We start from the raw sequence: 26012 nt of genomic DNA, 5'->3' as shown, positions 1-26012 counted from the left end.
GCCTCAGCGACTGCCTTAGCTGCGCTCCGCTCGGTCTGCCGGTACCTGTCTGCTGCCTCCGGAGTCCTACAGGCCAAAAAGGCCCTATAGGACTCACCGCCGGTGTCCACCAGCGGGTTCGGGGATTGCCGCCCAGACAGGCACCGACCACTTTGCGGCCACAGCTCCGGTCAGCCGCCTTAACAATGGAGGCACATAACATGGCCCACTCGGGCTCAATGTCCCCCGCCTCCCCCAGTACATGGTCGAAGCTCTCCCGGAGGTGGGAGTTGAAACTCTCTCTGACAGGAGACTCTGCTAGACATTCACAGCAAACCCTCACAACGCGTTTGGGTCTGCCAGGTCTGACCGGCACCCTCTCCCACCGTCGTGGCCAACTCACCACCAGGTGGTGATCAGTTGACAGCTCCGCCCCTCTCTTCACCCGAGTGTCCAAGACATGCGGCCGCAAGTCCGACGACACGACTACAAAGTCAATCATCGAACTGCGGCCTAGGGTGTCCTGGTACCAACTGCACATATTAAAATGTACTGACTACAATACTAACTGTACATTCACATAATAATCCGAACCACTTGAATGATTGATATGTTAACTGAATATAAAACAATAAATGGAAGAAGTGGATAAAGACAATAGTGTAGAGATGACATCACCCATTTCTAATATCAGGACTAAGTTGATGTAATGGTGTCCTGTGAAGTGAGTGTGAGGAAACAGTATATATACTACATGTTGCATGAAAAGACAGCTCCACACCAGCTCTTCCCTGGTGGAGATGAACATGGCCTCTAACCTCCTGACTTCACTGCTCAACACTGATGGATAACTTGAGCTTCTACACTCAACAGGTGTTTGTGCTGATGGGTCATTTTTAACTGCTTTGTCATGATAATCTTTCCTTGTGTCTTTTATACAGCAAGCCAAAGAAGCATTTTTTCTTCACATATTCTGTAATGTTGTCTTTGCTGCAGCCCAAGACCAATATCACTGCTGGTCTGCAATATCTAACGCCACAGGATGTAATGATGTTTGGCATCTTATCAATGGGATCAAGCTGCTCTTTCCTCTGCATTAATTGTGTTTTGCTGTTCACCCTGAGGAGTAAGCAGGTGTTTTGTGAGACATCTCGTTACATCCTGCTGTACAACTTGCTCTTTGCAGACACCACTCAGATGGCAACATCAGTTCTGCTTTACTTACTGGCATCTTTACGGATAAAACTGACATATTTACCATGTGGTGTCCTTGTCTTACTCTCTATTTTGACAGCCCAAATCTCCCCTCTCACCTTGGCTGTGATGTCACTTGAGAGATATGTGGCTGTATGTTATCCACTGAGGCATGCTACTGTCTTCAACATGAGAAGCACAGGCATAGCCATTGCAGTGGTGTGGTCTTTCAGTTTAATCTACATCGTCATTCGTGGTTTCATGTTGTTATATGTGTTGACAGACTTCTCCCTAATGCAGATGGGTGTCTTTTGCTCTAAAGAGGCCATTTTTAATGCACCAATATTTAATGATTTTGAAGAAGTGTATGCCATTACTCTCTTTCTGTCAATAGGTGTGGTAATCATCGGCTCCTACATTGGTGTAGCACTCGTAGCCAGGTCTGTCTCAACAAACAAAGCATCAGCTAGAAAGGCTCTTCAGACTCTCCTGCTTCACATGATTCAGCTAATCCTGATTCTCACCTCCACCTTTACCACTACCGTCATCATAACCCTTGCTAGAATAGTGGGGAGATTGGCCCTTATGCGTGTTTACAATGTATGCTTTGTGTGCTTGAATATCCTTCCAAAGTGTCTGAGTGCTCTTATTTATGGTCTCAGGGATCAAACTATCAGAGCGGCCCTCATGCAGAATCTGTGCTGTCAGTGCAGATGTTCAGTTATATTCAGGAAGAGCCAGTAAGAACATTTAACGAACCCTAATTTTTTGTTTGTTTTCTGATATTTATTTTGATAATAATTGTAATACGCAGCCTTGTTTACCAAGAGGTTTAGATCAAAATATCTACATTAATGTCCTTAAGTTCATCTTATAACACATTTGTGTGTTAGTCTTGCCTTGTGAGTGCATATTCTGATTTATCATACAAAGTCAATTGTTTATATATTTCATACTTATATATATATGTTCATATGGTATATATTTACCTTTTTTTTTTTCTCAAAATATTATGTTGTGAATAAAACTTTGCCCTACTAATATACAACATATGTATATGCCAATAGATATTAGGAACTGAGCTGAGCTTATTGATAAACTCATGTTCAAGATTAAAATGGCTTTCCTTTCTGATAATGCTTTCTGGTATTATATTTGTACTTAACACAATAAAGTACTTATATATAATTAACAGTTCCACCCCTAAAATGTGTCACTAGTTAATTTATTTGTACTGCAGTAGACAGAAATGTATGTCATGATTGTGTCCTGATAATAAGGTCAGGGTTAGGCTCCCCCAGATGTGAGTGCCAAGCTGTACAATATTCAGACCTGCTGATTTGCCAACAAACCATGATCATTTGGAGCAAAGCCAGACAACAATGTATGCAGTTTGGTTGATACCTGCAATGTTTCAGGATGTTCCCAGATAAAGATGCAGAAGGTGCGGCTCATATATAAACAACACTTATACCAGTTTCTATCAAATAAGAATCAAGTAATCCAGATGGAAGGGTAGTGAAGACTTGTTGAACCTACAAATTGTACTTGGAGGTCACCCATTGTGTTAGCTGCTCAGGAGGGGAGAGACAACAGATTTAGTGTTACTCTAGGAAGGTGAACTACAGTATGTGACAAAGGTGTTGGTAGCTGAGCCCATTCTCTTTTTACTTTTCTCTCCCTCAATTTTTTTTGAGTGTGTCGGTTAGAAAGACATTAAATGCATGCAAGGTCAGTTTCATTGAATATATATTCATTCCTCGTAGCAAAGTTGCTTCACAAAAGTCAACTCTGGTTAAGAAGAGGGTCAGCTCGTGTGGATATATGGCTCAACATGCCCACCACATGAGAACAAAAGACTGGGTTTGGGTGTGATACTAAATGGACATCAGGAAGAACCAGGGGCCTGTGAAGCTGATGTTTCTCATGCCCTTTACAATTGCTGAACCAGAAGATGAGACTGTAGGAGAGGATGCTTTCAATTGTGCCCTTATCGAAGGTGGTCAGATATGCAGTGGGGAGACCAGCCATCCTGAGTCAACACAGAGGGTGAAGTCGCACAGTAGTGTGAGTAGAGGATGATACTACAGCAGGTGCATGTTCACACGTCACACTCAGTAAATTTATGTTGGGAGAGCAGGGACAGTCGTTACTCACTGAGGCAGTCCCAAAGACTCACTCTATCTTTGACAGAACCCATTTCAGTTAAAAATCAGCATTGTGAGGACATTTCTGTGTTGTTGGGACATCACAACTTGGCCTGTCCTCACAACTTCAGAGGGCTGTTGGAAGTTTCAGACTTGGTTTTAAGGTCAAGGTTAGAATATAGTTCAGGTCCAGTTTAGGGTAATGGTTAGGTTTAGTTTTTAGCATTTAGTTGTGATGGTTAAAGTTAGGGAAAGGGGCAAAGGCATTATTTTGTCATTAAGAGTCCTCACCAGGGTATAAAAACAACGTGTGTGTGTGTGTGTGTGTGTGTTTAGAGCTCAGCACCAGCCACAGTCAGACAAACACACAGTTTGAATCTCAAGTCTCTTGTGTTACTACCTCGCCTCGAATTGATGTCATTCTGGTCCATCATTTTGAAGTCCATCTCAAAGCTCATATTTCTGCTGCAAGGAGCATCTCTGAGGAGCCATGAGCAAGGATACACGACAACAGCCTTCACAGAAGTATTTTACTGGTTGACACAACACAAAGCAGTTATTGATTGGATGCTGCAGCTGATCAGACTGATCTGACACATTACAACATCACTGAGTGGAGACAGCTTAAAGAATTAACTCTAGTGTACCATTCCCAAGCTTTGTATTTGAAATGTTTTTTAATTCACCATGTAGTTGATTCACCATCTGTTCATTGTGGATCTGATCAATAAAACAACCATAAAAAAACTTTTTTCACTTGTTGGAAAGATTTTTCTCTTTATGGTCTGTTATTTAGGGACTGCAACTCCCCCCCCAGCCCTGAGGGGACAGTCCTCCTTTTTCTGGTAGACCACCATGGCCTCAGATTGGGAGGTGCTGACTCTCATCCTGACAGCTTCACAATCGGATGCAAACTATCAAAATTCAAGAATAAAGAACTTTATTTGCCATTTGTGCTTGCACACATAGGAACTCTTGTGCGGTAATTTGTTCAGATAGTCCAGTCACAGTGCCTGTTGGAGGTCCTGATTTGTTGAAGACAGAAGAACCACATCATCCGGTGGTGGACCCACAGGCCAGTAAATCCGCATTATTTCTTGGGTTGTGCCCAACCACTGGGCCCCATAGGTCAAGGCCCAGCCATCAGACAATCATCAGTGAGCTCCCCTCCCAGGCCTGGCTCTAGGTCTCCCTCTTCTGGGTGAGGTTTTCATGTCCCTTAAGTGTTGCTTCAATGAATCATTCTTAGTCTGGATTCTCACCTGGTTCCAATTTGCCTTGGGAGACCCTACCAAGGGCTACTGCTCTGACAATACTGTTATCTATTTAACTTTTAATATGAATCATAATTAAAGTCAAGGAGAGTCTGTCTGTCAGCAAGAAAGACATTTATATTTTACATCCTTTCCACTCAGTCACATGAGACTGACACTTCCTGAGTGTCAAGTTTGAAATGAGTTACATCTAATCAGTGTTCCCTGTAAGGTATGTATTACATAAGAGATGCCTTACTACATCCATGGCCAGGAGATGAGGTTGTCAGGTGGTTCCTAACCCTTATAGATTGTTTCAACCCTCAACCACACTACCCTCCAATTGGTGGGTCACTGCCGCTGTCTTCCTGGTGTTAAGCTACTGTCCTCCTTCTTATGCCAGAGCCAACAGGAGAGTCTTTCTTCCTGTTCTCCCAACCTTCGAAGAGCAGTTTTCATCATCAGATTTCACATTGATTGAGCTGGGAATCCTTGACACACCACTTCCACTGAGAACAGCAATGTTGTCCACTGTTGACAATCCTGGGCCAGTTTTCCTCTCTGCCAATTCCTTACAGTCCACCTTCCACTGGACTTTTACTTCCACCAGAATGACCACATGACGATGTCTGGTCTTCAGTCCATGTAATTGTAGAAAGGTTCCATCCAGGCGGCTCGTGTTCCAAGCTGAACAGCTTTAGCTCTTCTCCCCTCTTCTTTAAGGCTTCGGACTTCCTCTTGCATCAAGCTTCTCTTTTCCTTAGGAGTGGACTTTGGCCACTGCTGAGTTGCCAATGATGTCTCTGGTCTCTGCCTCATTGATTGCAGCACTTGCAACCTACTTCTGCCCAGCTCTTGTTCTTATTCCCACTTCTTGGATGGGTTGTCCTTGAGAGTCCTGGTACATTAAGGATAATCTATACTTATGGGAGCTGGAGCTGTCCAGACCTTATGGAGAGCCTGATGTAAAGCACGGGGGTATTCCCAGCCAGCCATCTACGAAGCTGCTTGTTGAATTTCCTTTCCACTCCTTCAACAGTTAAATGTTATAGGCACGTTGTTCACAGTGAGAAGCCACATATGTCCTGGAAGCAGGCCATGTAGGTAGATCCAGTATTGATGTCACCCAGGTAGGCCAGACTTATCAACTATCTCCAGCCAGTCTTCAGTTTGATGTTCTGTGCTGGAGATGTTCTGTCAGGGTATCATCAAACCATTTTCTACTTGACTGGGTTTTCCTTTATGTTTGGAATCACTTCCTCTTGAATAAGTAGCTTGAACCAGACACCCCAAGACACCTTGATTTCTTGGGCTTGGAAATCATCTTTGCCTAAGTGGGCATACAGTCAAGTTCTGCTAGGATCAATCTTGTCTGCCTATGGGTTGGAGTTGTCACAGTATGGTCATCCATAAATCTCTGATTACTGGCTGTTGAATTCCTGCAACAGGTTTGGGTCCTCTGGACTCTTTCTCACCTGTCTGGAATTTAGTTGTAAAACCAGAGGATTGGAATCTTAGTTTGATGTCTCCACATTAGCTGATGATTAAGCCCAGGATGTGATCGTAGATGTGGTAGTGGTTCATAGCTAGTTTGATCAAATTGTGGCGGATGGATCCATTGGCACAGTTGAGCAGACAACTTTAAGGTTGCCTTTTGTTTTCTTCGCTTTTTGCATGTTTCCAAATTCTTCCACAATGTAATTTTGCGTCCTATGCCTCCCCACTTAAAGTTGCTCATTTGAGCCTTCTCTGTGCATGTGTTGATTTGTCAAAAAAGGAATTATTTTTCAGTGTGGCTACAAAAAGAAGAAAAAGGACAACAAGCATATTTTTTTTATATTTCATCTGCAAATAATCAATGGACAAAAACCACAGTCCCCAAAAAACTGATCCCTCCTTCTCCATTCTCCTACAGAGGGACAAACCGATCAATCAGTTTGCTATCTTCCAGAAAGTTTTATACCCTGTTGCCTGCTATCAGGGTCTTTGTAATTAGGGCCACTTTGACTCAGGTGGTATTAATCTCTCCTCATTGAGAGATAAAATGAACAAATTACATTATATAGACAAAAGCCGGAAGCATAACATTGTCCAAAATATCTTGGTAATTACTGTATTTTCATATAAAAATCAGAACGACTTGAATGGTTGATATGTTAACTGAATGCCAAAAATAAAGTAAGAAAGTGAATGAAAGCAGAAGTGGAATAATGGAAAAGTTTTAAGGAGACAATTTTAGGGAGATTACATCACTCATTTCTAATGAGATAGCCAAGTTGATGTAATGGTGTCCTGTGAAGTGAGTGTGAGAAAAACTATATAACGCATTTTGCATGAAAAGACAGCTCCACACCAGCTCTTCCCTGGTGGAGACGAACATGGCCTCTAACCTCCTGACTTCACTGCTCAACATTGATGGATAACTTGAGCTTCTACACTCAACAGGTGTTTGTGCTGATGGGTCATTTTTAACTGCTTTGTCATGATAATCTTTCCTTGTGTCTTTTATACAGCAAGCCAAAGAAGCCTTTTCTCTTCACATATTCTGTAATGTTGTCTTTGCTGCAGCCCAAGACCAATATCACTGCTGGTCTGCAATATGTAAAGCCACAGGAGGTAATGATGTTTGGCATGTTATCCATGGGATCAAGCTGCTCTTTTCTCTACATTAATTGTGTTTTGCTGTTCACCCTGAGGAGTAAGCAGGTGTTTTGTGAGACATCTCGTTACATCCTGCTGTACAACTTACTCTTTGCAGACACCACTCAGATGGCAACATCAGTTCTGCTTTACTTACTGGCTGCCTTACGGATAAAGCTGATATATTTACCATGTGGTGTCCTTGTCTTACTCTCAATTTTGACATTCACAATCTCCCCTCTCACCTTGGCTGTGATGTCACTTGAGAGATATGTGGCTGTATGTTATCCACTGAGGCATGCTACTGTCTTCAACATGAGAAGCACAGGCATAGCCATTGCAGTGGTGTGGTCTTTCAGTTTAATCTACATCTTCATTCGTGGTTTCATGTTGTTATATGTGTTGACAGACTTCTCCCTAATGCAGATGGGTGTCTTTTGCTCTAAAGAGGCCATTTTTTATGCACCAATATTTAATGATTTTGAAGAAGTGTATGCCATTACTCTTTTTCTGTCAATAGGTGTGGTAATCATCGGCTCCTACATTGGTGTAGCACTCGTAGCCAGGTCTGTCTCAACAAACAAAGCATCAGCTAGAAAGGCTCTTCAGACTCTCATGCTTCACATGATTCAGCTAATCCTGATTCTCACCTCCACCTTTATCACGACTGTCATCATAACCCTTGCTAGAATAGTTGGGAGATTGGCCCTTATGCGTGTTTACAATGTATGCTTTGTGTGCTTCAATATCCTTCCAAAGTGTCTGAGTGCTCTTATTTATGGTCTCAGGGATCAAACTATCAGAGCGGTCCTCATGCAGAATCTGTGCTGTCAGTGCAGATGTTCAGTTATATTCAGGAAGAGCCAGTAAGAACATTTAACAAAGCCTAGTTTTTGTTTGTTTTCTGATATTTATTTTTAGTGATAATAATTGTAATACACAGCTGTGTTAACCAAGACGTTTAGATAAAAATATATACATTAATGTCCTTAAATTCATCTTATTATACATTTGTGCACATTTGTGTGTTGTCTTGCATTGTGAGTGCATATTCTGATTCATCATATAGAGTCATTATTTATATATTTCATACTTACATATATGTGTAAATATATATATATGGTATATATTAAGCTATTTGTAAGCTATTTCTATTTCTTTCTCATATTTATATGCCAATAGATATTAGGAACTGAGCTGAGCTTATTGATAAACTCATGTGGAAGATTAAAATGGCTTTCCTTTCTGATAATGCTTTCTGGTATTATATTTGTACTTAACACAATAAAGTACTTATAATTAACATTTCCACCCCTAAAATGTGTCATTCGTTCATTTATTTGTACTGCAGTAGACAGAAATGTACCTCATGTTTGTGTCCTGATAAGAAGGTCAGGGTTAGGCTCCCCCAGATGTGAGTGCCAAGCTGTACAATATTCAGACCTGCTGATTTGGCAACAAACCATGATCATTTGGAGCAAAGCCAGACAACAATGTATGCAGTTTGGTTGATACCTGCAATGTTTCAGGATGTTCCCAGATAAAGATGCAGAAGGTGTGGCTCATATATAAACAACACTTATACCAGTTTCTATCAAATAAGAATCAAGTAATCCAGATGGAGGGGTAGTGAAGACTTGTTGAACCTACAAATTGAACTTGGAGGTCACCCATTGTGTTAGCTGCTCAGCAGGGGAGAGACAACAGATTTAGTGTTACTGTAGGAAGGTGAACTATGTGACAAAGGTGTTGCTAGCTGAGCCCAGTCTCTTTTTACTTTTCTCTCCCTCAATTTTCTTTGAGTGTGTCGGTTAGAAAGACATTAATTGCATGCAAGGGTCAGTTTCATTGAATATATATTCATTCCTCGTAGCAAAGTTGCTTCACAAAAGTGAACTCTGGTTAAGAAGAGGGTCAGCTCGTGTGGATATATGGCTCAACATGCCCACCACGTGAAAACAAAAGACTGGGTTTGGGTGTGATACTAAATGGACATCGGGAAGAACCAGGGGCCTGTGAAGCTGATGTTTCTCATGCCCTTTACAATTGCTCAACCAGAGGATGAGACTGTAGGAGAGGATGCTTTCAATTGTGCCCTTATAGAAGGTGGTCAGATATGCAGTGGGGAGACCAGCCTTCCTGAGTCAACACAGAGGGTGAAGACGCACAGTAGTGTGAGTAGAGGATGATGCTACAGCAGGTGCATGTTCACACGTCTCACTCAGTGAATTTATGTTGTGAGAGCAGGGACAGTTGTTACTCACTGAGGCAGTCCCAAAGACTCACTCTATCTTTGACAGAAACTATTTCAGTTAAAAATCAGCATTGTGAGGACATTTCTGTGTTGTTGGGACATAACAACTTGGCCTGTCCTCACAACTTCAGAGGGCTGTTGGAAGTTTCAGACTTGGTTTTAAGTTCAAGGTTAGAATATAGTTCAGGTCCAGTTTAGGGTAATGGTTAGGTTTAGTTTTTAGCATTTAGTTGTGATGGTTAAAGTTAGGGAAAGGGGCAGGGGCATTATTTTGTCAATAAGTGTCCTCACCAGGGTATAAAGACAACGTATGTGTGTGTGTGTGTTTAGAGCTCAGCACCAGCCACAGTCAGACAAACACACAGTTTAAATCTCAAGTCTCTTGTGTTACTACCTCACCCCCCGCTTGAATTGATGTCATTCTGGTCCATCATTTTGAAGTCCATCTCAAAGTTCATATGTCTGCTGCAAGGAGCATCTCTGAGGAGCCATGAGCAAGGATACACGACAACAGCCTTCACAGAAGTATTTTACTGGTTGACACAACACAAAGCAGTTATTGATTGGATGCTGCAGCTGATCAGACTGATCTGACACATTACAACATCACTGAGTGGAGACAGCTTAAAGAATTAACTCAAGTGTACCATTCCCAAGCTTTGTATTTTAAATGCTTTTTAATTCACCATGTAGTTGATTCACCATCTGTTCATTGTGGATCTGATCAATAAAACAACCATAAAAAACTTTTTTCACTTGTTGGAAAGATTTTTCTCTTTATGGTCTGTTATTTAGGGACTGCAACTCCCTCCCAACCCTGAGGGGTCAGTCCTCCTTTTTCTGGTAGACCACCATGGCCTCAGATTGGGAGGTGCTGACTCTCATCCTGACAGCTTCACAATCGGATGCAAACCATCATGATTCAAGAATCAAGAATAAAGAACTTTATTTGCCATTTGTGCTTGCACACATAGGAACTCTTGTGCGGTCATTTGTTCAGATTGTCCAGTCACAGTGCCTGTTGGAGGTCCTGATGTATTGAAGTCAGCAGAACCACATCATCAGGTGGTGGACCCACAGGCCAGTAAGTCTGCATTGTTTCTTGGGTTGTGCCCAACCACTGGGCCCCATAGGTCCAGGCCCAGCCATCAGACACTCATCGGTGAGCTCCCTTCCCAGGCCTGGCTCTAGGAGAGTGCCCTGGTCTCCCTCTTCTGGGTGAGGTTTTCATGTCCCTTAAGTGTTGCTTCAATGAATCATTCTTAGTCTGGATTCTCACCTGGTACCAATTTGCCTTGGGAGACCCTACCAAGGGCTACTGCTCTGACAATACTGTTATCTATTTAACTTTTATTATGAATCATAACTAAAGTCAGGGAGAGTCTGTCTGTCAGCAAGAAAGACATTTATATTTTACATCCTTTCCACTCAGTCACATGAGACTGACACTTCCTGAGTGTCAAGTTTGATATGAGTTACATCTAATCAGTATTCCCTGTAAGGTATGTATTACATAAGAGATGTCTTACTACATCCATGGCCAGGAGATGAGGTTGACAGGTGGTTCTTAACCCTCATAGATTGTTTCAACCCTCAACCGCAACACCCTCCAATTGGTGGGTCACTGCCGCTGTCTTCCTGGTGTTCAGCTACTGTCTTCCTTCTTATGCCAGAGCCAACAGGAGAGTCTTTCTTCCTGTTCTCCCAACCTTCGAAGAGCAGTTTTCATTATCAGATTTCACACTGATTTGGCTGGGAATCCTTGACACCCCAATTCCACTGAGAACAGCAATGTTGTTCACCGTTGATAATCCTGGGCCAGTTTTCCTCTCTGCCAATTCCTTACAGCCCACCTTCCACTGGACTGTTATTTCCACCAGAATGACCACATGACAATTTCAGGTCTTCAGTCCATGTAATTGTAGGTTCCATCCAGGCGGCTCGTGTTCCAAGCTGAACAGCTTTAGCTCTTCTCGCCTATTCATTAAGGCTTCGGACTTCCTCTTGGATCAAGCTTCTCTTTTAATTAGGAGTGGACTTTGGCCACTGCTGAGTTGCCAGTGATGTCTCTGGTCTTGAGAAAACATTCTGCCATATTGATTGCAGCACTTGCAACCTACTTCTGCCCAGCTCTTGTTCTTATTCCCACTTCTTGGATGGGTTGTCCTTGAGAGTCCTGGTACATTAAGGATAATCTATATTTATGGGAGCTGGAGCTGTCCAGACCTTATGGAGAGCCTGATGTAAAGCACGGGGGTATTCCCAGTCAGCCATCTACGAAGCTGCTTGTTGAATTTCCTTTCTACTCCTTCAACAGTTAAATGTTATAGGCACTTCATACACAGTGAGAAGCCACATATGTCCTGGAAGCAGGCCATGTAGGTAGATCCAGTATTGATGTCACCCAGGTAGGCCAGACTTATCAACTATCTTCAGCCAGTCTTCAGTTTGATGTTCTGTGCTGGAGATGTTGTATTTATCTGTCAGGGTATCATCAAACCATTTTCTACTTGACTGGGTTTTCCTTTATGTTTGGAATCACTTCCTCTTGAATAAGTAGCTTGAACCAGACACCCCAAGACACCTTGATTTCTTGGGCTTGGAAATCATCTTTGCCTAAGTGGCCATACAGTCAAGTTCTGCTAGGATCAATCTTGTCTGCCTATGGGTTGGAGTTGTCACAGTATGGTCATCCATAAATCTCTGATTACTGGCTGTTGAATTCCTGCAACAGGTTTGGGTCCTCTGGACTCTTTCTCACCTGTCTGGAATTTAGTTGTAAAACCAGAGGATTGGAATCATAGTTTGATGTCTCCACATTAGCTGATGATTAAGCCCAGGATGTGATCGTAGATGTGGTAGTGGTTCATAGCTAGTTTGATCAAATTGTGGCGGATGGATCCATTGGCACAGTTGAGCAGACAACTTTAAGGTTGCCTTTTGTTTTCTTCGCTTTTTGCATGTTTCCAGATTCTTCCACAATGTAATTTTGCTTCCTATGCCTCCCCACTTAAAGTTGCTCATTTGAGCCTTCTCTGTGCATGTGTTGATTTGTCAAAAAAGGAATTATTTTTCAGTGTGGCTACAAAAAGAAGAAAAAGGACAACAAGCATATTTTTTTTATATTTCATCTGCAAATAAGCAATGGACAAAAACCACAGTCCCCAAAAAACTGATCCCTCCTTCTTCATTCTCCTACAGAGCGACAAACCGATCAATCAGTTTGCTATCTTCCAGAAAGTTTTACACCCTGTTGCATGCTATAAGGGTCTTTGTAATTAGGGCCACTTTGACTCAGGTGGTATTAATCTCTCCTCATTGAGAGATAAAATGAACAAATTACATTATATAGACAAAAGCCGGAAGCATAACATTGTCCAAAATATCTTGGTAATTACTGTATTTTACTGTAAAAATCAGAACGACTTGAATGGTTGATATGTTAACTGAATGCCAAAAATAAAGTAAGAAAGTGAATGAAAGCAGAAGTGGAATAATGGAAAAGTTTTAAGGAGACAATTTTAGGGAGATTACATCACTCATTTCTAATGAGATAGCCAAGTTGATGTAATGGTGTCCTGTGAAGTGAGTGTGAGAAAAACTATATAACGCATTTTGCATGAAAAGACAGCTCCACACCAGCTCTTCCCTGGTGGAGACGAACATGGCCTCTAACCTCCTGACTTCACTGCTCAACATTGATGGATAACTTGAGCTTCTACACTCAACAGGTGTTTGTGCTGATGGGTCATTTTTAACTGCTTTGTCATGATAATCTTTCCTTGTGTCTTTTATACAGCAAGCCAAAGAAGCCTTTTCTCTTCACATATTCTGTAATGTTGTCTTTGCTGCAGCCCAAGACCAATATCACTGCTGGTCTGCAATATGTAAAGCCACAGGAGGTAATGATGTTTGGCATGTTATCCATGGGATCAAGCTGCTCTTTTCTCTACATTAATTGTGTTTTGCTGTTCACCCTGAGGAGTAAGCAGGTGTTTTGTGAGACATCTCGTTACATCCTGCTGTACAACTTACTCTTTGCAGACACCTCTCAGATGGCAACATCAGTTCTGCTTTACTTACTGGCTGCCTTACGGATAAAGCTGATATATTTACCATGTGGTGTCCTTGTCTTACTCTCAATTTTGACATTCACAATCTCCCCTCTCACCTTGGCTGTGATGTCACTTGAGAGATATGTGGCTGTATGTTATCCACTGAGGCATGCTACTGTCTTCAACATGAGAAGCACAGGCATAGCCATTGCAGTGGTGTGGTCTTTCAGTTTAATCTACATCCTCATTCGAGGTTTCATGTTGTTATATGTGTTGACAGACTTCTCCCTAATGCAGATGGGTGTCTTTTGCTCTAAAGAGGCCATTTTTTATGCACCAATATTTAATGATTTTGAAGAAGTGTATGCCATTACTCTTTTTCTGTCAATAGGTGTGGTAATCATCGGCTCCTACATTGGTGTATCACTCGTAGCCAGGTCTGTCTCAACAAACAAAGCATCAGCTAGAAAGGCTCTTCAGACTCTCATGCTTCACATGATTCAGCTAATCCTGATTCTCACCTCCACCTTTATCACGACTGTCATCATAACCCTTGCTAGAATAGTTGGGAGATTGGCCCTTATGCGTGTTTACAATGTATGCTTTGTGTGCTTCAATATCCTTCCAAAGTGTCTGAGTGCTCTTATTTATGGTCTCAGGGATCAAACTATCAGAGCGGTCCTCATGCAGAATCTGTGCTGTCAGTGCAGATGTTCAGTTATATTCAGGAAGAGCCAGTAAGAACATTTAACAAAGCCTAGTTTTTGTTTGTTTTCTGATATTTATTTTTAGTGATAATAATTGTAATACACAGCTGTGTTAACCAAGACGTTTAGATAAAAATATATACATTAATGTCCTTAAATTCATCTTATTATACATTTGTGCACATTTGTGTGTTGTCTTGCCTTGTGAGTGCATATTCTGATTCATCATATAGAGTCATTATTTATATATTTCATACTTACATATATGTGTAAATATATATATATGGTATATATTAAGCTATTTGTAAGCTATTTCTATTTCTTTCTCATATTTATATGCCAATAGATATTAGGAACTGAGCTGAGCTTATTGATAAACTCATGTGGAAGATTAAAATGGCTTTCCTTTCTGATAATGCTTTCTGGTATTATATTTGTACTTAACACAATAAAGTACTTATAATTAACATTTCCACCCCTAAAATGTGTCATTCGTTCATTTATTTGTACTGCAGTAGACAGAAATGTATGTCATGATTGTGTCCTGATAAGGTGGTCAGGGTTAGGCTCCCCCAGATGTGAGTGCCAAGCTGTACAATATTCAGACCTGCTGATTTGCCAGCAAACCATGATCATTTGGAGCAAAGCCAGACAACAATGTATGCAGTTTGGTTGATACCTGCAATGTTTCAGGATGTTCCCAGATACAGATGCAGAAGTTGTGGCTCATATATAAACAACATTTATACCAGTTTCTATCAAATAAGGAGCAAGTAATCCAGATGGAGGGGTAGTGAAGACTTGTTGAACCTACAATTTGTACTTGGAGGTCACCTATTGTGTTACCTGCTCAGGAGGGGAGAGACAACAGATTTAGTGTTACTGTAGGAAGGTGAACTATGTGACAAAGGTGTTGCTAGCTGAGCCCAGTCTCTTTTTACTTTTCTCTCCCTCAATTTTCTTTGAGTGTGTCGGTTAGAAAGACATTAAATGCATGCAAGGTCAGTTTCATTGAAATATATATTCATTCCTCGTAGCAAAGTTGCTTCACAAAAGTCAACTCTGGTTAAGAAGAGGGTCAGCTCGTGTGGATATATGGCTCAACATGCCCACCACATGAGAACAAAAGACTGGGTTTGGGTGTGATACTAAATGGACATCAGGAAGAACCAGGGGCCTGTGAAGCTGATGGTTCTCATGCTCTTTACAATTGCTGAACCAGAGGATGAGACTGTAGGAGAGGATGCTTTCAATTGTGCCCTTATAGAAGGTGGTCAGATATGCAGTGGGGAGACCAGCCTTCCTGAGTCAACACAGAGGGTGAAGACGCACAGTAGTGTGAGTAGAGGATGATACTACAGCAGGTGCATGTTCACACGTCACACTCAGAGAATTTATGTTGGGAGAGCAGGGACAGTCGTTACTCACTGAGGCAGTCCCAAAGACTCACTCTATCTTTGACAGAACCAATTTCAGTTAAAATCAGCATTATGGGGACATTTCTGTGTTGTTGGGACATCACAACTTGGCCTGTCCTCACAACTTCGTCGGACTTGCGGCCGCATGTCTTGGACACTCGGGTGAAGAGAGGGGCGGAGCTGTCAACTGATCACCACCTGGTGGTGAGTTGGCTCCGATGGTGGGGGAGGGTGCCGGTCAGACCTGGCAGACCCAAACGCGTTGTGAGGGTTTGCTGTGAATGTCTAGCAGAGTGTCCTGTCAGAGAGAGCTTCAACTCCCACCTCCAGGAGAGCTTTGACCATGTACCGGGGGAGGCGGGGGACATTGAGTCCGAGTGGGCCATGTTCCGTGCCTCCATTGTTAAGGCGGCCGACCGGAGTTGTGGTTGGTGCCTGTTGGGGCGGCAATCCCCGAACCCGCTGGTGGACACCTGTGGTGAGGGATGCCGTCAAGCTGAACAAGGAGTCCTATAGGGCCTTTTTGGCCTTTAGGACTCCAGAGGCAGCAGACAGGTACTGGCAGACCAAGCAGAGTGCAGCTAAGGCAGTCGCTGAGGCAAAACCCGGACATGGGAGGAGTTCGGAGAGGCCATGGAAAAAGACTTCCGGACGGTTTCGAAGAGATTCTGGACCACCATCCGGCATCTCAGGAGGGGGAAGCAGTGCGCCGTCAACACTGTGTACGGTGGGGACGGTGCGTTGCTGACCTCGACTCGGGACGTTGTGGATCAGTGGAAGGAATACTTTGAAGACCTCCTCAATCCCACCGACACGCCTTCCGGTAAGGAGGCAGGGCCTGGGGACTTGGGTGTGGACTCTCCTATCTCTGGGGTGGAGGTCGCCGAGGTGGTTCAAAAGCTCCTCGGTGGCAGGGCCCCGGGGGTGGATAAGATCCGCCCCGAGTTACTCAAGGCCCTGGATGTTGTGGGGCTATCATGGTTGACACGACTCTCCAGCATTGCGTGGACATGGGGGCAGTGCCTCTAGATTGGCAGACTGGGGTGGTGGTCCCACTTTTTAAGAAGGGGGACCAGAGGGTGTGTTCCAACTATGGGGGGATCACACTCCTCAGCCTACCTAGTAAGGTCTATTCGGGGGTGCTGGAGAGGAGGGTCCATCGGATGGTCGAACCTCGGATTCAGGAGGAGCAGTGTGGTTTACGTCCAGGCCGTGGAACTGTGGACCAGCTCTACACCCTCTGCAGGATCCTTGAGGGTGCATGGGAGTTTGCCCAACCAGTCCACATGTGTTTTGTGGACTTGGAGCAGGCATTCGACCGTGTCCCTCGGGGAGTCCTGTGGGGGATTCTCCAGGAATATGGGGTACCGGACCCCCTGATAAGGGCCGTCCGTTCCCTGTATGACCGGTGTCAGAGCTTGGTCCGCATTGCCTGTAATAAGTCGGATTTCTTTCCAGTGAGGGTTGGATTCCGCCAGGGCTGCCCTTTGTCACCGATCCTGTTCATAATCTTTATGGACAGGATTTCTAGGCGCAGCCAGGGTGTGGAGGGTGCCCGGTTTGCTGACCTCAGGATTGGGTCACTGCTTTTTGCGGATGATGTGGTCCTGTTGGCTTCATCAGACCGTGACCTCTAACTCTCACTGGATCGGTTCGCCGCCGAGTGTGAAGCAGCCGGGATGAGAATCAGCACCTCCAAATCTGAGTCCATGGTCCTCAACCGGAAAAGGGTGGAGTGCACTCTCCAGGTCGGGGATGAGATCCTGCCCCAAGTGGAGGAGTTCAAGTACCTCGGGGTCTTGTTCACGAGTGAGTGAAGGATGGAGCGTGAGACCGACAGGCGGATCGGTGCGGAGTCTGCAGTAATGTGGACTCTGCACAGATCAGTTGTGGTGAAGATTTACCAGTTGATCTACATTCCTACCCTCACCTAAGGTCATGAGCTTTGGCTAGTGACCGAAAGAACAAGATCGTGGGTACAAGCGGCTGAAATGAGCTTCCTCCGTAGGGTGGCTGGGCTCTCCCTTAGAGATAGGGTGAGAAGCTCAGTTTATCCGGAAGGAGCTCGGAGTAGACCCGCTGTTCCTCCGCATCGAGAGGAGCCAGATGAGGTGGCTTGGGCATCTAATCAGGATGCCTCCCGGACGCCTCCCTGGTGAGTTGTTCAGGGCACGTCCCACCGGTAGGAGACCCCGAGGAAGACCCAGGACACGCTAGAGAGACTATGTCTCTCGGCTGGCCTGGGAACGCCTCGGGATCCCCCGGGAAGAGCTGGACGAAGTGGCTGGGGAGAGGGAAGTCTAGGCTTCTCTGCTTAGGCTGCTGCCCCCGCGATCCGACCCCGGATAAGCAGAAGATGACGGTACGGTAGGGTACTGGCTGTTGAATTCCTGCAACAGGTTTTGGTCCTCTTGACTCTGGCTGCAAAAATATTCAAGTTCATTCCCTTGACAAACAAACTGGGAGAGATGGTGCACCCTATTATGGTTTCTTTCTCAACTGTTTGGAAATTTGTTGTAAAACCGGAGGATCGAAATCATAGTTTGATGTCTCCAAATTAGCTGATGATTAAGCCCTGGGTGTGATCTGAGATGTGGTAGTGGTCCATAGCTATTTTGATCAAATTGTGGGGGATGGATCCATTGGCACAGTTAAGCAGACAACTTTAAGGTTGCCTTTTTTTTCTCCTTTGCTTTTTGCATTTTTGCAGATTCTTCCACAGTGTAATTTTGCTTCATATGCTTCCCCACTTAAAGTTGTTTATTTGAGCCTTCTCTGTGTATGTGTTTTGTCAAAAAAGGAATTATTTTTCAGTCTGGCTACAAAAAGAAGAAAAAGGACAACAAGCAACTTTATATTTCATCTGCAGATAATCAATGGGCAAAAACCACAGTGCCCAAAAAACTGATCCCTCCTTCTCCATTCTCCTACAGAGGGACAAACATATCAATCAGTTTGCTATCTTCCAGAAAGTTTTATACCCTGTTGCCTGCTATCAGGCTCTTTGTAATTAGGGCCACTTTGACTCAGGTGGTATTATTCTCTCCTCATTGAGAGATAAAATGAACAAATTACATTATATAGACAAAAGCTGGAAGCATAAAATTGTCCAAAATATCTTGGTAATTACTGTATTTTCATATAAAAATCAGAACAACTTGAATGGTTGATATGTTAACTGAATGCCAAAAATAAAGTAAGAAAGTGAATGAAAGCAGAAGTGGAATAATGGAAAAGTTTTAAGGAGACAATTTTAGGGAGATGACATCACCCATTTCTAATATCAGGACTAAGTTTATGTAATGGTGTCCTGTGAAGTGGGTGTGAGGAAACAATATATAACGCATGTTGCATGAACAGACAGCTCCACACCAGCTCTTCCCTAGTGGAGACGAACATGGCCTCTAACCTCCTGACTTCACTGCTCAACACTGATGGACACTGATGGATAACTTGAGCTTATACACTCAACAGGTGTTTGTGCTGATGGGTCATTTTTAACTGCTTTGACATGATAAACTTTGCTTTGTCTTTTATACAGCAAGCCAAAGAAGCCTTTTTTCTTCACATATTCTGTAATGTTGTCTTTGCTGCAGCCCAAGACCAATATCACTGCTGGTCTGCAATATCAAACGTCACAGGAGTTAATGACGTTTGGCATGTTATCCATGGGATCAAGCTGCTCTTTCCTCTACATTAACAGTGTTTTGCTGTTCACCCTGAGGAGTAAGCAGGTGTTTTGTGAGACATCTCGTTACATCCTGCTGTACAACTTGCTCTTTGCAGACACTGCTCAGATGGCAACATCAGTTCTGCTTTACTTACTGGCTGCCTTACGGATAAAACTGACATATTCTGTATGCAGTGCTCTCATCTTACTCTCAATTTTGACAATTACAATCTCCCCTCTCACCTTGGCTGTGATGTCACTTGAGAGATATGTGGCTGTATGTTATCCACTGAGGCATGCTACTGTCTTCAACATGAGAAGCACAGGCATAGCCATTGCAGTTGTGTGGGCTTTCAGTTTTATCCACATCCTCATTCGAGGTTTCATGTTGTTATATTTGTTCATAAAACTCTCCCTGATACAGATGGGTGGCTTTTGCTCTAAAGAGGCCATTTTTTTTGCACCTATATTTAATGATTTTGAAGAAGTGTATGCCAGCACACTGTTTCTGTCAATAGGTGTGTTAATCATCGGCTCCTACATTGGTGTAGCACTCGTAGCCAGGTCTGTCTCAACAAACAAAGCATCAGCTAGAAAGGCTCTTCAGACTCTCCTGCTTCACATGATTCAGCTAATCCTGATTCTCACCTCCACCTTTACCTCTACCATCATCATGACTCTTGCTAGAATAGTTGGGAGATTGGCCCTTATGCGTGTTTACAATGTATGCTTTGTGTGCTTGAATATCCTTCCAAGGTGTCTGAGTGCTCTCATTTATGGTCTCAGGGATCAAACTATCAGATCGGCCCTCATGCAGAATCTGTGCTGTCAGTGCAGATGTTCAGTTATATTCAGGAAGAGCCAGTAAGAACATTTAACAAAGCCTAGTTTTTGTTTGTTTTCTGATATTTATTTTTAGTGATAATAATTGTAATACACAGCTGTGTTTACCAAGAAGTTTAGATAAAAATATATACATGAATGTCCTTAAATTCATCTTATAATACATTTGTGCACATTTGTGTGTTGTCTTGCCTTGTGAGTGCATATTCTGATTCATCATATAAAGTCAATTATTTATATATTTCATACTTACATATATGTACATATATATATTCATATGGTATATATTAAGCTATTTCTAAGCTATTTCTATTTCTTTCTCATATGTATATGCCAATAGATATTAGGAACGGAGCTGAGCTCATTGATAAACTCATGTGGAAGATTAAAATGGCTTTCCTTTCTGATAATGCTTTCTGGTATTATATTTGTACTTAACACAATAAAGTACTTATATATAATTAACATTTCCACCCCTAAAATGTGTCACTAGTTAATTTATTTGTACTGCAGTAGATAGAAATGTATATCATGATTGTGTCCTGATAATAAGGTCAGGGTTAGGCTCCCCCAGATGTGAGTGCCAAGCTGTACAATATTCAGACCTGCTGATTTGGCAACAAACCATGATCATTTGGAGCAAAGCCAGACAACAATGTATGCAGTGTGGTTGATACCTACAGTGTTTCAGGATGTTCCCAGATACAGATGCAGAAGGTGTGGCTCATATATAAACAACATCTATACCAGTTTCTATCAAATAAGGAGCAAGTAATCCAGATGGAGGGGTAGTGAAGACTTGTTGAACCTACAAATTGTACTTGGAGGTCACCCATTGTGTTAGCTGCTCAGGAGGGGAGAGACAACAGATTTAGTGTTACTCTAGGAAGGTGAACTACAGTATGTGACAAAGGTGTTGGTAGCTGAGCCCATTCTCTTTTTATTTTTCTCTCCCTCAAATTTCTTTGAGTGTGTCGGTTAGAAAGACATTAAATGCATGCAAGGTCAGTTTCATTGAATATATATATTCATTCCTCATAGCAAAGTTGCTTCACAAAAGTCAACTCTGGTTAAGAAGAGGGTCAGCTCATGTGGATATATGGCTCAACATGCCCACCACGTGAGAACAAAAGACTGGGTTTGGGTGTGATATTAAATGGACAACAGGAAGAAGCAATGACCCCAACATGCTGATCCTGGGCACTGCCAGGTACTAATCTTTAGGCAAGGCAAGGCAGCTTTATTTATATAGCACATTTCATACACGATGGCAACTCAATGTGCTTTACATAAAACAAACATTTAACAGTAAGAATTGGAAACAAAAAACATAAAAACAGGCAATTTGCTGGCACAATATAGTCAGTCAGGCAACGTTCTCCTGGTACCCACCAAACCCAGATTCGTCCATCAGACTGCCTAACAGAGATGTGTGATTCCCATCCTAGAACACATTGTGCTTGGTGATGTGAGGCTTTCATGCAGCTGCTCGGCCATGAAAACTCATTCCAAGGAGCCCCTGGCACAGAGTTCTTGACCTGATGTTAATGTTGTTAGAAATTTTAATTATGCAACCCATACGTCAATGGAGAGAGCAGGAGTTCAGAATGTCTTGTATTGAAAAGGTTTATTTACTTGATCAAGGAGAAGTGAATGAATGATCAGTACACGTTATGATCTGACACACCTCACACACAGATAATGCCACAGGTGGAGTCATGCCCAAATATGGGCAGATCCAACACATCTACAGGATTTAGTTGGTCTATAGACAAAACATTGCTTAGACGTCACTCAGGACCTTTGTCCTCCATCCAACACTATATCAAACCTCTGACTCCAGTTACCTTTACTTAGTTTAGGAAAAACAGTCAAAGACATATCTGACCTCGGCTGCTATAGCAACACTATCAGAATGCCTCCTGTTTTCACCAAAAGGAGCAGACTCACTGCTTACCACTATCTCAAGGGGAGACAGTGTCTAAACCCAACATTTGGTGAGGCCTTGCTATGACCGCAAAGCCTAGTTTGACCCAGTGCATATTAATGATGGAAAATTGCCTAAAAAATGTGAGAGGATGTTTGGAACTCTGTCGTTAGTAAATCAACAGAGCATTGGCAACTTTTATGCACTATTCTCCTCAGCCATCGTTGACCCTGCTCTGTGACTTTCATGGTCTTGCACTTAATGGTTGAGTTGCTATTGTTCCTTAACATTTCCACTTTTCAATAATACCACTTACAGTTGATCATGGAATATCTAACAGGGGGGAAATTTCACAAACTGACTTGTTGCAAAGGTGGCATCCTATGACAGTAACACACTTGAATTCACTGAACTCTTCAGAACTTCCAATTCTTCCACAAATGCTTGTAAATGCAGACTGCACAGTGCTTGATTTTATACACCTGTGGCAATGGGTCTGAATGAAACACCTAAATTCAATGATTAAGAGGTGTGTCCCAATACTTTTGTCCGTATAGTATCTATCCATGACCCATATAGTCACATTTATGAAACAAATATGCCAAGTTGAAAAATACCAGAATATTCCTTTAACAAGTGCAAGTGGAATCTCTAACCATGAGTAATCTGTTAACAGTGCTGACGTAATGTCACATGAACAAGTTGGGAGGACAGAACTCATAAACCATATGTGAGGGCAGGTCAATCCTGCAGACCAGCTCTGCTCTCATAGAAACAAGCTGCTTACTGTTTGCATAGAGTAAAATGTGACTTAGTGAAAGCAACCTCTCTAATCTTTAAGATAAATTATTAAAGAAACACTCATACATCAATAGAACACACAATAAAAAAACAACCTGGAAAGCTTGCACTGCTTGACATAATTTAAAAAGTACTACAGCCTATATAGGGATGGCAGATGTGGAGTGAAATGTCCATAGTAAGCAGCTGCACCGCAATCAGCCACGTTGCTTTTTTTCTCCATGCCAATGTTTTTGCTGGACCAGCTCACACACAACAGAAAAAATACATCATTGCAACAACACAAAGGGTTGGCAACATAGGTTGCTAGCCACTCCTGCACCCCTGCTTCCCACAGCTATGGATATAGACAAGGTCGATATGATCTTAAGCTCTTAACATTTATGGGTCATGTTGGCAGTTCTTTACAAGCTGTTGAATCAAAGACCATACATCTTCAAGTTCTTTTGGCTTGTTATGCCTTACTCTTAAAGTCTTAAATTACACCTCATTCCTAGCATAAAAAATATTACTTTGAGTTTTGCTTTGCAAATGTGAAGTGCTTTATAAATAAACTGTATTATTATTAATATTATTCACTGCCAAGAGCCACCAATTGGTGATGTTGTTCTCTATGGGGTTCATTGGACAAAGCCCTTAATTCTTTCTTGCTCAGCACTTTGGGACCTGCAGCTGTTGTTTGATGGGTTGTTACAACCTTCTTCTATCCTGTAGAACTGATGGGCCAGAACTCTCTGTCCATTGTAAAAGACCAAGTGTGGGACTGTCTTTTTGACTAAGTTTTTAAAGGAAGATCATCACACATTCATTCAGGTGAATAGTTTTCCATCCATAGACCTTCTTTTGACATGTTTATTATGATGAAACATAAATAACTTCAACTATAATAAACAATAGCACACTACTTAGAATTCTCTGATGTAGGATGATGTAATTCCTCTCATTATTTTAGTTTTATTATTTATGTCATCATGTCCATAATGACACAGCATTTTTTACAACGCCATTGCTTACATGTGATGGTGTGACGTGAAGTGAGTGTTAGGATTGAGCTCATATAGTCTGCCAACGTAGGCAGACAACTGCAGAGGAGCACTGCTGACACTGAAACAGACCAAACCTCTAACCTACTAACCACCTGCACAGGATAAATGTCTATGGATGATCAGAAGATTTGCATGTGAACTCAACAGCAGGCTGCTCTACTCCAAATACGAGTTTTCATCACTCTTATGGGAACACTAACTGAACAAGATTAACTGTGCCTTTGTGCTTGAATAACATCAACAGGTTCACATTTTTATTCAATGATATGTTGTATGCAAATCAGTCTCAGACCAACATCACTGTTGGACTGCAGTATCAGGAGCTACTAGGAACGGTGATGTTTGCCATTCTGACTACAGTGCCATGCTGTGTGTTTCTTTCTATTAATGGGACCATGTTATTCACTTTGAGGAGTAAACCTGTGTTTCGTGAGACCTCCCGTTACATTCTCCTGTATAACCTCCTTTTTGCAGACACTGTACACTTGGCACAGAGTCAGTTAATGTATATTCTGGCTGTTTGTAGATTAAGGCTGATTTATCCTGTATGTGGTTTTCTCATCATGCTTACAAATCTCACAAATGAAATCTCTCCTCTCACACTGGTGGTGATGTCTCTGGAGAGATATGTAGCTGTGTGCTACCCACTGAGGCACGCTACCATCATCACCATCAGAAACACAGGGGTGGCCATTATGGTGGTTTGGGGGTTCAATTCACTAAATATTATTACTCGAGTTCTTTTACAATCAAATGTTCCTTTTGAAAACTCAGAGAGCCTGCAGATGGAAGACTTTTGTGGCAAAGACAGTATGTTGATTGATCCGATATCTGATCATTATGACAAAGCTTTCACTTGTTTTCTGTTTGTATCAGCTGGTTTGGCAGTCATCTCTTCTTATATTGGTGTGATAGTAGCAGCCAGGTCGGCCTCAACAGACAAAGCTTCAGCCCATAAAGCTCGTAACACATTGCTGCTGCGTCTGGTGCAGCTGGGCCTCAGTCTCTCCTCTGCTCTCCACAACCCATTGCTTGTAGTTGTCTCAAAAGTCCTAGACAGGATAATGAGTGTCCGCATTCAGATTGTACTTTATGTGTGTATTATCATCCTCCCCAGATGTCTGAGTTCTCTTATCTATGGAATCAGAGACCAGACCATCAGACCTGTCCTTGTATACCATCTATGCTTTCAGTGGAGACGCTCACCTTTGCTCTAAGTTGTCCCAGCTGAAGCTAAAACCGGCACACTTATAATTCCTTCAATAAATATCGTTTCTGATAAAATGTGTTCATTTATTATATTTTTAAATAGAGAATGAGTAGTGTGTCCCTTTTTCTAAAGTACAATAGGATTTTCTCATGTCATTCATGACTTATGTATATGGATACTCACATGAGAAAAAATTAAATATCATGAGCAGAACAAACAAAATGCCATTTACCTCTGTGTATGGTGGACTGAAAAAACTGTCTAAAAACAGCAACATGCAAATAAAATGCAAATCATGAAACTCAAGTCAAAATCTGTTTCTATGCAGTCTATGTGTCACTTCTGTGCACTGCCTGTGTCGAACCTACATCCTATTGGACCTGAACTTAGCTTTAAGGCACTTTCTTTTGTTGTTCTCTCCAGACTAGATCCTTGCTTGTGTTGTATTAACTCTCAGATTCTCATTGCTATGGATAAAATAGTCTGCTAAATTAAATTGTAACAGTGTGTAACATCCCAGCAAACACTGTTCAGATGGTGACATCATGTCCAAAAATGACTTAGTTAGACACCATAAACAGAAGCATACAGATGAAACACGAATCATGAAACCCAAGTCAAATTACTTTTTAGCAGGCAGACAGATATAAATGTCTAAGAAACAATTTCTCCTCCTAATGTACATCAGGTTTGTTCTATTTTTGGATTAAAACCTGTCACAGGGTGTCGACCTTTCCATGTTCAGTAAAGCTCCAACTAGACCTGACTTCAAAAACACAAAAAAATTCTAATACTTCTCAAAGTCTCACTGTGAAACACATCTGTGGTTGTTCGGTTTTATATATTTCATACAAAACTTTTAATTCAT

General features: G+C 42.3%; 5 protein-coding genes across 5 annotated transcripts; all 5 read left to right on the top strand.

Annotated features, from left to right (window-relative positions):
• Positions 1 to 1065: 1065 nt before the first annotated feature.
• Positions 1066 to 1917, top strand: LOC128371735 (odorant receptor 131-2-like). The gene has a single exon (XM_053332115.1). It carries the CDS (start codon positions 1177 to 1179, stop codon positions 1915 to 1917), a length of 741 nt encoding a protein of 246 aa, XP_053188090.1. The 5' UTR covers positions 1066 to 1176.
• Positions 1918 to 7231: 5314 nt separating this feature from the next.
• Positions 7232 to 11788, top strand: LOC128371734 (odorant receptor 131-2-like). Its single transcript, XM_053332114.1, has 4 exons — positions 7232 to 8046; positions 9494 to 9637; positions 10442 to 10551; positions 11640 to 11788. Exons 1-4 carry the CDS (start codon positions 7343 to 7345, stop codon positions 11786 to 11788), a joined length of 1107 nt encoding a protein of 368 aa, XP_053188089.1. The 5' UTR covers positions 7232 to 7342.
• Positions 11789 to 13411: 1623 nt separating this feature from the next.
• On the top strand, positions 13412 to 14263 carry LOC128371733 (odorant receptor 131-2-like). The gene has a single exon (XM_053332113.1). The coding sequence runs from the start codon at positions 13523 to 13525 to the stop codon at positions 14261 to 14263; it is 741 nt and encodes a 246-aa protein (XP_053188088.1). The 5' UTR covers positions 13412 to 13522.
• Positions 14264 to 19333: 5070 nt separating this feature from the next.
• LOC128371732 (odorant receptor 131-2-like) lies at positions 19334 to 20185 on the top strand. Its single transcript, XM_053332112.1, has one exon. It carries the CDS (start codon positions 19445 to 19447, stop codon positions 20183 to 20185), a length of 741 nt encoding a protein of 246 aa, XP_053188087.1. The 5' UTR covers positions 19334 to 19444.
• Positions 20186 to 24200: 4015 nt separating this feature from the next.
• Positions 24201 to 25151, top strand: LOC128371731 (odorant receptor 131-2-like). Its single transcript, XM_053332111.1, has one exon. It carries the CDS (start codon positions 24201 to 24203, stop codon positions 25149 to 25151), a length of 951 nt encoding a protein of 316 aa, XP_053188086.1.
• The last annotated feature ends 861 nt before the right edge of the window (positions 25152 to 26012 follow it).

The sequence above is a fragment of the Scomber japonicus genome, chromosome 13, assembly GCF_027409825.1.
Source record: "Scomber japonicus isolate fScoJap1 chromosome 13, fScoJap1.pri, whole genome shotgun sequence".
Taxonomy (NCBI): Eukaryota; Metazoa; Chordata; class Actinopteri; order Scombriformes; family Scombridae; genus Scomber; species Scomber japonicus.
Note: the sequence above shows the minus strand (reverse complement) of the source record. Positions and strands in the feature narration are given on the sequence as shown.